We start from the raw sequence: 15,075 nt of genomic DNA on the forward strand, positions 1-15,075 counted from the left end.
ACCCTTTAACGGGCAAGACTGAAAAAAATCCCTAATTCAAACCTCATCGCCATCCTACGTGTATAGTCCTAAAAATTCTGAACAAGAAAAAAATACAAAAAGACCATCTAAGCTAACTTTACACCGATATTAACAGAACAAAGTGAGGGAGTGGCATCATAAACGTCATATTTCCATAGAAATTTGACATTAATGGTGACATTGCCACACTTTATTATTACGAATGCCGTGCATACTTATTTAGGTACGACTCTATATGTTTGTGACATAACAGCGTAAGTAGGTACCTTAAAATAAACGTTTAATTTTCAGCAAGTAGTTATGTAAAAGGAAATGTCGTATTTCTTTTTCAGCTCGTGACATATTACATGCGGTGATTATCTCGGTAACTACTAGCTGTATCTCGCAGTATCTCGCAGTATCACGGTAACTAGCTAGCTATATGTCGTAGTATTTCGCAGTATCTCGGTAACTAACTACTAGCTGTATCTCGTAGTATCTCGCAGTATCTCGGTAACTAACAAACTATTACAAACTTTAACCTTGTGCAAATATCAGATCTGTAGAAGAAAAATAAACCTCGGTCCGTTGAAAGCTAAAGTAGCCAGTTTAGTCCACAACGATGTCGTGCCCCAGTCGGTCCATCTCGGCGAGCAGGAAGTCGACGTCCTTCTCGGTGACGGCGGCCGAGCTGATGATGTTGCGGAAGAAGTTGGGGCGCCGGTCGTCCGGCTGGTAGCCCACCATGATGGTGCCAGCCTGCATCATGCGCCCCTTCAGCTTGGCGCATACCTGGAGAAAGATGATTTAAGCTCTGTCAAAGTTCAAGACGACGTTGCCAAGCCTTAGAGGATATAACCAAATGGAGACGCGTTGTTCAGCAAAAGTTCACGAACCATCTCCATGGCTTATGATGTACGCTGACGACATTGCACTGACAGATGAGGACAAACAGAAACTGGAGCATAAAGTGAACCAATGGAAGGGTGCGCTAGAGAACGGCGGTCTGAAACTAAATGTTGCGAAGACCGAGTACATGGCATGTGGCGGCACGGACCCCGACCCCATAAAGGTAGGAGACGATTTTGTCGTGAAAACGAATAAATTCAAATACCTTGGGTCCGTGCTGCACGAATCGGGTGAAATCGATCACGACGTCCAAGCCCGAATTAGCGCTGCTTGGGCAAAATGGCGAGAAGTAACCGGTGTCCTCTGCGACCCCAGGATACCGGTGAAGCTAAAGGGCCTTGTGTACAAGAGCATCATCCGACCAGTCCTACTATATGGTAGCGAGACCTGGCCTGTCCTCGGAAGGCATGTCCAGCAGCTTGACGTCACGGAGATGAAGATGTTGCGATGGATGTGTGGCGTTACGCGACTAGATCGCATACGTAACGAACACATCCGTGGCAGCCTCGGAATCCGTGATGTAGCGGATAAGCTGCAGGAAAGTCGCCTCCGATGGTATGGCCATATACGCCGCAGACCGGTAGACTACGTCGGAAATAGATGCCTCAATCTCACTGTCCAAGGCCCTAGATCACGCGGTAGGCCTAAGAAACGCTGGCTGGACGTCGTGACAGCGGACATGGGGGAGAACAATCTCACACCCGAGGATGCCTGAGCAGGAAAGCGGACCCCGGCGCCAGGCCGGGAAAACGCTAGGTCGAAGAAGAAGAAGAGACGCGTTGTCTTTAATTTTCGGTACAAAACAGTCTGCCGATTTTTGCGGGGGAGGGGCACGTAAAATGTATACGTTACGTAAAAATAGCCATGTCAGATAAACGTCTGTCCATACAAATGTGTATGACCATTGTCCGCCTATTTTCGACAAAGGGGAACGCCTGTTAATGGCCACTCCGTTTGGTTATATCCTCTAAGTTGCCAAGCAGATCAGCAGCAGATCTCCAACAACAATTTTAACAACAATTTTTATATGTACAAGCAAGATCTGATCATGCAAAACTCCTCGGAGGAGCCGGTATTGACCAGTTAAGGCTCAAGCATGAGGTGGAAATGTGTATGTATACCTTGCCAAGAAGAATCTGATCATCTTACCACTTATTAGTGACTGTTTAATGCTCTTGCAAGGCAATGTACAAAAGTTTTTGTAAAATTGTAGTCATACTAGATGGCGGCGCCATATATGTCAGTGCCGTTCGTACTGAAAGGACTGTGATGACGGCGCAGCGTCTTATTAAATTGGATTTAATGAAGGTATTTCGGTTATGGTGATGGTATCCCAAGTAGCACAGATAGCTCTATAACTACTCACTTTTAGTTCTATCTAACGCTCTGTGCGTATTAAGACACTTATAAGAGCACACTCGTGGCCCTACAGCTGTATAATAGATCTCAGTGATATTTATATAGCTTAGGGCCGATTAAAAGCTGCATTACGGCTCTGAAAACTACCATTAATACGCAAAGAGTGATATAAAGGTATATTTGCTACGACCCTATACAGCTTTAAGGGTTATCAAATGCTTTAACCGTTATAAGGTCTGTTTAGTGGATAAAATTACGCCATGTGCTGTATAAAGAGGTAATTGTGGACTTTTATTACGTTGACTTATTAAGGGAGCACAAGTGAACTATTATGAAGCTAATAGACGTATAATGGAACACATGTGGCACATAATACAGCTTGTCGCTTAACATGTTTACCACTAAGCAGCTTTTATTACACTGACTTTTAAGGGAGCACAAGTGAACTATTATGAAGCTAATAGACGTATAATGGAACACATGTGGCACATAATACAGCTTGTCGCTTAACATGTTTACCACTAAGCAGCTTTTATTACACTGACTTTTAAGGGAGCACCAGTGAACTAATATGAAGCCAATAGACGTATAATGGAACACACGTGGCGCATAATACAGCTTATCGCTGAACATGTTTACCGCTAAGCAGCTATTATTACGTTGACTTTTAAGGGAGCACGAGTGAACTAATATGAAGCCAATAGACGTATAAATGGAACACATGGGGCGCATAATACAGCTTATCGCTGAACATGTTTACCGCTAAAGCAGCTTTTATTTCGCTGACTTATTATAAGGGAGAACGAGTGAACTAATATGAAGCCAATAGACGTATAAATGGAACACATGGGGCGCATAATACAGCTTATCGCTGAACATGTTTACCGCTAAAGCAGCTTTTATTTCGCTGACTTATTATAAGGGAGAACGAGTGAGCTATTATGAAACCAATAGACGTATAATCGAACACATGTGGCGCATAATACGGCTTAGCGCTGAACATGTTTACCGCTAAGCAGCCTATTATACTATCATTGGGACTGTCTGCATAGCGGCTGTTAAAACGTTCATAAGATGCCTTATAACTGTTTAGAGGTTCACTAGTGTATCGAAATAGCGACTTGGACTTTATAGTGGTTCACTTAAGTGTCTTTATCAGATATATAACAGTCGTATGCTGCATATAAGAATTTTAACGGTTCACGTTGCTTTTTAACATTGACCGCCATTTTATTGTATATAACCTACAAGATTGAAATTGCTTTTCCAACTTTTAAGGGTAACAATATGGTTTTGTGCCTGAGTTCTTAACCTAAATCATTAGTTTAGTACTTCCTATAACGTATTATTAACTTTTTATCTCATAATTCTGTCCAAACCACTGAAATAGTTTTTACACATTAGCTTATTTATATCATTAAAATAAATAAATACTGATTATTTTCGTGGCGCACTGAAATTTTCTTAGATAATGTATATATATAATGTCAATAAACTTGCATTCCCAAACATCTTTCTCGCATTAATATATAAAAGATCATCTACAAACATTTAACTAAACACTTTAACAAAATGACTTATGGTGTCGTTGCGCTTAATGTTTTTGCTTCAATATAAATATGTTCACCTCTGCGTTCGTCGTCACTATACTAAATATAATAGCTGATTTTTAAGGCAGAGGTGTAAAAGTATGTTATTAATTATCTTTTATTCAGCCCAATGTCAATATTTCCCGGTATTAGGGCGCACATGTGACATATTAGCTGAATAAAGGGTAACTGGTGGTCTCTTACCCAGCCAATATACACCTCTTATAACTCCTGTTACCCCTTATAATTCCGTTAAATTGCTGCTACAACGCTCTTAAGTAGCTATGTGAACTTAAGGCTGCCTAATTTGTGCCCATTTAAGAGTTATAAAAGCTGAAAAGACGCTTATACAGCTCTTATGCAGCTTTTATATTCCAGCTTCAAGCGTATTCGTACTTCATTATGCGGCTGCTATACAACTAATCTGTGCTACTTGGGATATTACCTTGTCAAGGAGGATCTCCTTGTTCTGATCATGCGACACTCCTCGCAGCTGGCGCAGCAGGTACCAGAAGCTGACGTTGAACAACTCGGGCTCCAGGATGAAGTGGAACTAGTCTGTGACAGTATGTACCTTGCAAGGCAGAATCTACTTTTTCTGATCATGCGGCACTCCTCGCAGCTGACGCGGCAGGTACCAGAAGCTGACGTTGACGAGCTCGGGCTCCAGGATGAGGTGGAACTTGTCGCTCTGCTCGCGGATGCGGCGCACCATGTACTCGGAGAGCTCCTGACGTTGACCAGCTCTGTATCCAGGATGAGGTGGAACTATTACTCTGTGACAGTATATATGTACCTTGCCAAGCAGGATCTCCTTCTTCTGATCATGCGGCACTCCTCGCAGCTGGCGCGGCAGGTACCAGAAGCTGACGTTGACCAGCTTGGGCTCCAGGATGAGGTGGAACTAGTCTGTGACAATATGTACCTTGCCAAGCAGGAACTCCTTCTTCTGATCATGCTGCACTCCTCGCAGCTGGCATGGCAGGTACCAGAAGCTGACGTTGACCAGCTCTGTATCCAGCATGAGGTGGAACTACTCTGTGACAGTATGTACCTTGCCAAGCAGGATCTCCTTCTTCTGATCATGCGGCACTCCTCGCAGCTGGCGCGGCAGGTACCAGAAGCTGACGTTGACCAGCTTTGTATCCAGGATGAGGTGGAACACTCTGTGACAGTATGTACCTTGCCAAGCAGGATCTCCTTCTTCTGATCATGCGGCACTCCTCGCAGCTGGCGCGGCAGGTACCAGAAGCTGACGTTGACAAGCTCGGGCTCCAGGATGAAGTGGAACTAGTCTGTGACAGTATGTACCTTGCCAAGCAGGATCTCCTTCTTCTGATCATGCGGCACTCCTCGCAGCTGGCGCGGCAGGTACCAGAAGCTGACGTTGACGAGCTCGGGCTCCAGGATGAGGTGGAACTTGTCGCTCTGTTCGCGGATGCGGCGCACCATGTACTCGGAGAGCTCCATCAGGCGGTCCATGAGGCGCTCGAAGCCTGACGTACCCTGGGGACATTTCAAAACAATTATAAAGTGCTCTTGATGTAATGTATCTTTATAGTTTAAGAATAGCATCGCAAAGCGGACAAATGTACAGGGTGCCTAGCCAAGATGCCAATCGTTTGCGCTATGACAGCGAAACGCTACCTCTCTATCGCATTAATCATATATATAAGAGTGATAGAGAGACAGAAAGCATTACGTGGTCGTAACGAAAACGAGTGGTATCTTGGCTAACTGGGGGCCTAGCGACGTTGTCGCCGATGTCTGTCTGTCTGGTTGTCTGTTTGTCTGTCTGGCTACCTTCCCACGCCACTGCAGCTGACCTTGTCGCCGGTGTCCGTCTGGTTGTCTGTCTGTCTGCCTACCTTCCCACGCCACTGCAGCCACAGCTTGAAAATGTCGTTATGGCGTCCACACTGGATGACCTTGTCGCCGGTGTCTGTCTGTCTATTTGTCTGTCTGTCTGCCTACCTTCCCACACGCCACTGCAGCCACAGTTTGAAGATGTCGTTATGGCGCCCACACTGGATGACCTTGTCGCCGGTGTCTGTCTGGTTGTCTGTCTGCCTACCTTCCCACGCCACTGCAGCCACAGCTTGAAGATGTCGTTATGGCGTCCACACTGGATGACCTTGCCACCAGTGTCTGTCTGCCTACCTTCCCACGCCACTGTAGCCACAGCTTGAAGATATCGTTATGGCGTCCACACTGGATGACCTTGTCACCAGTGTCTGTCTGCCTACCTTCCCACGCCACTGCAGCCACAGTTTGAAGATGTCGTTATGACGCCCACACTGGATGACCTTGTCGCCGGTGTCGAAGCGAGGGTCGTAGATCTTGTCCGTCATGAAGAGGTACTCGGCAGCCATTTCGTTGCAGCTCAGCAGGATGCCCTGTTGACAAAAATAGGTACATGATTACAAAACTAACCACAGGCTGGCTGGATCCCACAGATGGATCTCGGGGCAGAGGAAAATCAAAACGGAGATGGCGGGTTGAATTTGATAACGAATATCGACAGTTGAATAATCTAATATCGTTAGTGTTGTGTGTCTAGTATTCCTAGTGCGCAAAACGTTCAAGTTGATAAACAAGACCAAGGGGGCGATTTTTGAAATTCGACCACTCGATTTCGTGTATTTCGTTAAATGATATCTCCACTACTAGGCGTTTAAATTCTACTAATAGAATTGAAATCGAGTGGTCATTACCACTAGATTCCCAATTTCGATCGCTCGTATTTCAAAAATTAGCCGTTTTCCACCGATTTTCGAGTGACGAAATCGAGCGATTGAAATTCAAAAATCGGCCCCCAGGTCAGGTGGTGGTACTGATGGTGCTCGACGCGGTCCCAGTACATGTCATCTTGAAACTTAAGTCATTGACAATAACTCTAATAATATGAGTTAAAAATTGCCTACTCCAGAGCACACAGTCGCTGTGGCCGAAATCGGGGACATTTTTTTTTGACAATAGAGGTGACAGCAGGGTGTCATATATTGGGCATTAGCATGTCGAGCACTAGTACCACCACCTTGCACTACTTATAGTTCGAAAAACTCGCGCGGCTAGAAGATGCTGATGTCAACTTTAGCCAGACTTCTCCGTGACCCCAGGGACAACGCCGTCCTCGAAACGTTGGTGGTAAATTATAAACTTATTTTTATTCTTATACGCGATGAAGTCCCGTGAGTTAATAACATGGGAGTCTTTACACATACCTATCACGATATATGCAAAAATCGTAAACGTTTAAATCAGTGTGAAGCGCTTAAAATATAAATCTTAATTTGAATAATAGTCATATCAGGGGGCCGATTTTTGAATTTCGATCGCTCGATTTCGTCACTCGAAAATCGGTGGAAAACGGCGAAATGCTAATTTTATAAATACGAGCGATCGAAATTTGGAATCTAGTGGTATTGACTAGGGTTTGCTCCCGGGAAATACCGGAACCGAAAGTACCGGGAATTCCGGGGATTTAGAGCCAAGCAAAGAACCGGGATTTCAAAATTAAATTCCCGGTACTTTCGGGATTTTCGGGACTAATATTTCCGGTACAATATTTGACTGTTTTCTGTTACTTATTAGCATTAAAAAACCGGGCAAGTGCGAGTCGGACTCGCGCACGAAGGGTTTCGTACCATAATGCAAAAAAAAAAACAAAAAAAAAGCAAAAAAAAAAACGGTCACCCATCCAAATACTGACCACTCCCGACGTTGCTTAACTTTGGTCAAAAATCACGTTTGTTGTATGGGAGCCCCATTTAAATCTTTATTTTATTCTGTTTTTAGTATTTGTTGTTATAGCGGCAACAGAAATACATCATCTGTGAAAATTTCAACTGTCTAGCTATCACGGTTCGTGAGATACAGCCTGGTGACAGACGGACGGACGGACGGACGGACGGACAGCGAAGTCTTAGTAATAGGGTTCCGTTTTACCCTTTGGGTACGGAACCCTAAAAATCATGATTTAAAAGAAATATATTGTATCAAGGCTGACGGTAATTCTTTTACGGCTGACCACATTAGGGGAGACCGAGGGGTGTTGAAACAATTTTCACATTTTATGACATACACAAAAGTCTAACTGTCAGAATCGTACGAGATTGGTATCATTCGACAGCTTATTTCTTCCACTTTTATGTAAAACCAACAAAAATAGCATGAGTATGAATGCTGGCGAGATATCTAAACTTAAATGTGTCAACTCATTTTGTTTCAACTCCCCTAATACCGAGGTAAAATGAAACAGGGACCGAGGAGAGTTGAAACAGTTATTTATATCAGAGAAAAAGGGTTGTAAATTAGAAAAAATAAATAATTTAAAACGGGTTTTATTAAAAAATAAAATCAAAATGTAACAGTCATCTTATTAAGTAATATCTGCTTAATTTAAACAAGACAAAACCTCTTTTTAAAAATAATCATTATGTTTCTGCAAATTATGCCTTAAAATTTTAATTAAGATCAGACTTAAACAATGTATTTTTAATTATAGCAACAAACTAGTAATCACAAAGCTTTGAATATGTATCTTAGAGACGTATGTTATAATTAAATGACACTTATTAATGTAATGGCACAGCAACCAGTCTTAATTTTTCATCTTAATAAGTCTTATGCAATAAATGCAAATCCTAAACTTAGATAATCTCAAATATCAACTTTAATATACTTATAAGAACAAAACAGACAGACATAGAGACAGATAAACAGTTGTGACAAACATAAGACAACTCGCCACCAGTGCAAGCTTCATGAGACCATAGTTTGCATTCCATACATTGGGCCCATTTCTCATTGGCTCTACTATTTGCATAGGGTTCAAAACAACAAATGCAGAAGCATTCTTCATCTTCCTCTTCACTTTCATTTTTTTTCTTGTTTTTTTGGCCTGTTTTCCACTATTCTTAGCAGCTGCCTTTGACCTTTTGGGTGTTATCTTTTCTTTGGAGTTTGGAGCCTTGACTTTCTTTTTTGCTAACCTAGCTGCTTCAATTGCAGCTCATTTTTAACGGGAGTGTCCGTTAAAACGGCTGATTTCACCTTTCGTCGATTGGTCTGTTTTCCTTTCCTTGGTGGAGCTTTTGGCAAAGGTCTGAGAGTTTCAGGTGAGAAAGGAGTTTCACGACAATCACGCGATGTAGAGTGTACAGGTTGCATATTAGATGACAATTCTGTAGATAAACTCCGTAGGCATGCTTAAACCAAAAAAAGCAAAACAAAAATAAACTTCACCGTATTAACAAAACAGAAGCCATACAAAATAGAACCGAGGAGAGTTGAAACAGTCTGTTTCAAATCTCCTCAGTAGCAAAAATCCACCCATCCGTTATAAAATCACAACCTAAAATCAAACCACAACGAATAATTTCCACCAATACTATTCATCACAATCCTTAGTCAATGAGCTTTCGAAACATATATAATACATGCCAAAACACTAACACATTATTAAATAGTAGGCAGGGAAAAAATACGATGAAAACTTACTTTTCATATTTATTTTGACACGTGTGCTAGAACTACGCAATCGCGCGCCGTGAGCCAAGGACGCACACTGAGGGGTCCGCGGGCGGTGGAACGCCGATAAACAGCGCTGTTGCCAGCTCGACAACGGTTATAGATTCCGCGAAATTAACGTTGTTTCAACTCACCTCTGTTTCAAAACCCCTCGGTCTCCCCTACCACATATTAAAAAAATCAAAACCAAAATAGTACAATGCCGACAATATAAAATTGCGTATTTTGAACCTATACGGGCATAATAAGTGATTCTATGATAAATCATTTTAAACGAATAATTAGTTATTTGTGTACTAAATACGAGCAAAAACTAGAGAGAATTGTGCAATTAATAAAATATTCATTTTAGTTCGAATACGGTATAAGAAACTCTCATTGATAATGACATTTTAGAATGAATTAAAATATTGCAGTGACATGCCCTCTCCTTGGTAAATTCTTAATTCTGGCTCCAACAACTTCTTGATTCTTCGTATTTATAGTTCTATTATTGGAAGTTAGAATATCAATGCCACAGAATAGTGGAGGAGTAGTAAAAATATCAAATCAAATTTAGGATTAAATCAAATTATATTATTTAGTAGTATAGTAAGCAGAGGCAGTCCATATCTCAGTTAATGTAGGCAATGATTGTGTGGCTTGAGGACACATATTATCGTAAAAAAGAAGTGTATGTACCTTCACTATGGTACTTTTTATACTGTACCTACTAATGTTTAGAGAAAGATTCATGATCGTTTTAGTTTTTTTTTTACCGAAAAATGAGGTAAAAACTCATTTTTGAAGGCAGTCCCGAAAGTATCGAAAATACCGGGAAATCCCGGTTACATTTTTGCCTGGTACCAAAAATCCCGGTTCTTTTAAATAGTATCGGTTCTGCAATCCCTAGTATTGACCACTCGATTGCAATTCTATTAGTAGAATTTAAACGCCTAGTAGTGGAGATATCATTTAACGAAATACACAAATATAAATTTATATTTTTGAATTTCGAGTGCTCGATTTCGTCACTCGAAAATCGGTGGAAAACAGCGTAATGCTGATTTTTGAAATACGAGCAATAGAAATTGGTAATCGAGTGGTATTGACCACTCGTTTTCAATTCTATTAGATAGCAGATATTATTGAACGAAATACTCGAAACTCGAACGAAATCGAGCGGTGGAAATTCAAAAATCGGCCCCCTGGTCGTTTCACACTAGTAGGTATGAAATGAACTTGGCCGGCACTAAATCAGATCACGCAGACATGTCATTTGTCCCCTCCGCAAACATCTGCTCGTGACAGATAGCGTCTGCATAATCTGTCTGTTTGACTTCATGCAGCCGCATATATTACGGAATATGCATGAAATTTCTAATTTTAAAGTGACTAGTTTTTATTATTTCTTGTATTAAGTTGGAAAGTATCTAAGCTTTATATAAGTTGTTTCTACTTATGGATAATTTATTTGTTGGGCGATAATACCTATAACATTTACATATTCCTTGATATCTCCAAACTTCATAAAAACCTTCAAATTATATTTTTTCAGTCACAAATAATTGAACACAAACAATTTAAGCGCATCATCTCTCATATTGAAACCGTTCCCTACTTTAAATTCCTCCTGTATCCTACAGGACATTCCAATACACTAATTTACTCTAAAACTAACCTTAATTTAATACATATACGATTCAAAATAAGACAAATGTAAATCCAAATAAATTATCAATTATATTTTCAGCCTTATTACGAAGAGTTAAGGTGTTATTTGGTTTGTAAGGAAAGAGAGCTTGTAAATGTCAGTACAGTATGCCAAATAATAAATTCTTGCAACCCCGCCCCCTCAAGTTATGAAGCAGGGAGGGTGGGGAAATGGTTTTGTCGATAAAATTGTAATTAAACATTTAAGTGAGCCCGGTGACAGATGTAAAGATAGTAAAATAATAAATAAAAAAATGACAATCTTACACAAATAGACCTAGTCCAACAGTAAACTCAATAAGGCTAGAGTCGGTGAGGAAAGAGAAGAGTCGTGGAATGTATGGGGCCCAATACATACCAAGATTCTTCTCTTTCCGGACAGACTCTAGTGTTGTGGTTTGGGTACTAGACGACGAATATTTATTATACAGATGTAGATAAATACTTTAATACATAACTCGTGAACAAATATATTTCCCTGAAGACACAAATCCCTTATGGATTCGAACCCGGCACCTCCTGCTTTGTAGGCAGGATCACTGCTGTACCGGATACTCGTATAGGCTAGGAGAGTGGTCATCAGTTCATCACGCTTGAAGCAAGCGCAAGCTTGAATACACGATTGGACGAAATCGGCTCGATGGAAAATATGGTCAAATCAGTTTTAATAAGTTTTATACCTACCTAATTTGATATCCGGTTCGGTCGCCCACTGATCGGTAACTTGGTAGAGTTAGACCAAGAAAACTCTGCAGCGATTTTGATAGCTGGGCTGGGCTGAGCTATCAAAATCACTGCAGATTTTTCTCGGTATAAGTCTATACAGCTTCTCTTTTAATCCCGTACAAAAATAACAGTGAGTTAAATAATTTTTGTCAGTAGGTAAACTAACAAAAACAAATAAACGTTTTTACGACAAGTCGTATCGATAAACATTTTATCGACACTTCCCTCCCTTACGGCTACATTTAATGAAATTCCGCCGACACTTGCAAACATATGTTGCCAATCCACCCTTCTCTCCCCACCCAGTCATAACTCAACCTTAGCACTTTACCACAGAACTCAATTTTCTATATCCATTTTGTAGCAGTTACGACTAATTGTAGTTTTTATAACCCGCTTAAGGTTGCTTTTCATTTAGAATATCATTTGTTTTATTATTCTCATTTGCGTACGCGTTGGAGCTTCTGTGGTTGTGTTTAAGTTTGTTTTTGCGTGTTTTAGTGGATATAAAAGGATATTAGTTGCAGGTTTGCTGCGTTTGATGTGACGCGAATAATTTGTGTTTAATGTAATGAACCTAATTCGAGATTTATTTTGCCATTGTGACAATAATTAATAAAATAATTGTGTTTGAAGTTGACATGTTTGTAGAATATGGATATCAAACTGAGTGAACAACACTATTAATTTAATAGCTTAATACCTAACTACTTAGATATTTAGTTGTTTGTACTGAATTTTACTTTTCATCGGGTATAATTTTATTAATACGACGACCATCGAATTGTAAAGGGCACGTCGATTAGAAGTCATAATCCTAACCTTTAATTAACCTTAACCTTTAATTTTTTTATACCCTGTCAAGTCATTTCCGTCAGTAGAAAAGTGCGGCAAAAAAAATGTAGGCGCGTGGTCCCATGGAAAATTTGAATTTCGCGCCATTTTCTACTGACAAACTTGTTTGACTAGCTCTAGTAACAATTGCAATCGGCATCGCAATATCCGACCGAAACCGGATTTTTTGCCGAAACCGAAAGCTCGGTTTTGCTCTAGTTTCGGCCGAAACCGAATCTTCAGCTGAAACTCTTCGTGGGTTCGGAGTAAGACCTTAGGGGACAGGTCTTTCTTTGGGCTTATTTATAACGACTTGCGCATTCCAGGGTTAACCAACTCGGAGTTAACCGCTTATACTGGGTTAAACTGAACTGTACTGTATAAACAGTTAACTCCGAGTTAGTTGGCTGACCCTGGAACGCTAAAGTGGCCCTAAGCGATCAAGTCCCGTTTTTGTTAAATCTTGAAATTTTTAATCAGAACTTTGAAGACGTCCTAGCCCATTCGGCAGTGACCCTATGAACCAGGAGGTCCCGGGATTGAATCCTGGTAAGGGCATATACTTAGGGTCTGGTAATGATTAATGGAACTTACGGGTATTTTGAAGTGTACGGTGGAGCACTGGAGAAGTGTGCCCATCAGCTTGTGAGGGTTCCAGGTCACGGAGTCAGCCCTGACGACAACAAATACAATTTTACCAACAAGCTTATTAACACTGAAGGAAGCACATAAGAACATAACTTTGAGGTGTAATACGATCTTCTTCTTGATTTTTATGAAAGTAAATGAAGAGTTTCAAACGATCTTTGACCTGCGCCATACTTAAATTTTATAATAATTTCCTGAAGTAGATAATTAATAGCACTAAACAGTTTTCATAAGCAAAATGCATAAAAATAGCAACATCTTAATTTCTACAACAATACAGTCTCATACAATTCGGTGAATCAGAGTCAATGTTTTCTAATTGGACAGCTGATTATTTTTCGCAATTTCAGCGTTGGCCCCATAGTAAAAGTCAGTATGACCTACTTATTACATATCCACCCCTCAGAGTTTCGTCAGACATAACAATTACACCCTGTATATAGGTAATAAAGCATGCTGTATGATGCAATTCTTGATTAATTCACTTTTCTCCGGTTCTAACAGCGACGCAAGTTTTCCTTTGACAATCCTAAACCACATTACGGGCATAAGCCACAATCCGTTCACAATCAGGAATCAATTGGCACCCTTCCGCCATTGATATGCACCCTCAGGGCGGTGGCGAGAAGATTCAATGTTGACTCGGATTATGGCGAGTTGTGGGTTCGAATCCAGCTTATGCAACTCGTAGTAAGGTTTTCAAAAGTTAGTGACATTTATTTGTTAACTAGATGACCCGACCAACTTCGTTTCACCTACCTCTATAATTTTTATTGCACTGTCTTAATTTTTCTTTCATAAGAACCTTCTCCTGACAATAACAAACACAACACAAAAAGAATCAGTGAAAATGGTACAGCCCAGTGAAAATGGTCCAGCCATTCACGTGTGATGCCGTGACCAAGGGAAATAGGGATTCATTTATATATATAGCGGCACTACTTTGAAAAAATCTCGTATCTCACACAGCTACTCAAAGTTGAAAGGCATTAACTCTGTATGCATCACCGAATGGGCTCTACGGAAGACCAGCGCTGGCTTTATAGCTAGCATCATGCTGAGTTGGGTCCATTTCGTGATGCACACTTATTGATGTCTTATTTCCTTGCTGTTGTTGTCTGTACATGTTCGTACATGTTTTGTGAACGTCACGAATAAATATCTTTTATCTTTTATCTTTATCTTTACATAACATACCACATTTTTCTTTTGATTGACAGAACATGATACGAGTTTTTTCTCAAAGTAGTGCCGATAGATAGATAGACCATTTTGGTAGGATTCAATATTTAAAATCTAATTTTGATTGATGATCGTTCGCGCTTATTGATGCACGTGAGATGCACTCCTTGGTAGTATTAAATTAAGACAATGTCAAGTCGACTTAAAATTTTAACAAATAATTGTTAGTTTCTAAGTAGAATTTTAGGCATGTTTCATACGAAAAGATGTGGTTGTTGTATTAGGAATCAATTGGCCCCCTTGCGCCATTGATATGCACCCTTAGGGCGGTGGCGAGATAATTCAATGTTGACTCGGATTATGGCGAGTTATTGTTAGTGGGCTCGATCAATTGACATCATTCTGCGAAGAGGTGCAAATTTTTTAGCCTTGGTTTTTGCGTACCTAAATATACAGGATGATTCAGGAGACGTGAGCAGGACTAACACTGCGCATTTCGTAAATTATAAGCAACTTTCTAGTCGCGTTGAAAAAAAAAGTTATTAATTCATTTACGACATGCATGGTCACCCTAAAATTAGAATACTAAACTAGGTACCGATAT

The 15,075-nt window shown here is 40.5% G+C and overlaps 1 protein-coding gene across 1 annotated transcript in view; it reads right to left on the reverse strand.

Moving 5' to 3' along the window:
* Nucleotides 1-587: 587 nt before the first annotated feature.
* The window catches only part of LOC134802997 (glutamate decarboxylase), a 57,223-nt gene continuing 42,735 nt past the window's right edge, over nt 588-15,075 (reverse strand). The window contains exons 11-14 of the mRNA XM_063775726.1: nt 13,236-13,314; nt 6,104-6,253; nt 5,169-5,363; nt 588-792 (exon numbers count right to left, since the gene is read on the reverse strand). Coding sequence (XP_063631796.1) covers nt 610-792; nt 5,169-5,363; nt 6,104-6,253; nt 13,236-13,314 — 607 coding nt within the window. The 3' untranslated portion in view covers nt 588-609. The remainder of the gene's footprint in view (nt 793-5,168; nt 5,364-6,103; nt 6,254-13,235; nt 13,315-15,075) is intronic.

Source organism: Cydia splendana, chromosome 25, assembly GCF_910591565.1.
Source record: "Cydia splendana chromosome 25, ilCydSple1.2, whole genome shotgun sequence".
In the NCBI taxonomy this organism is placed as follows: domain Eukaryota; kingdom Metazoa; phylum Arthropoda; class Insecta; order Lepidoptera; family Tortricidae; genus Cydia; species Cydia splendana.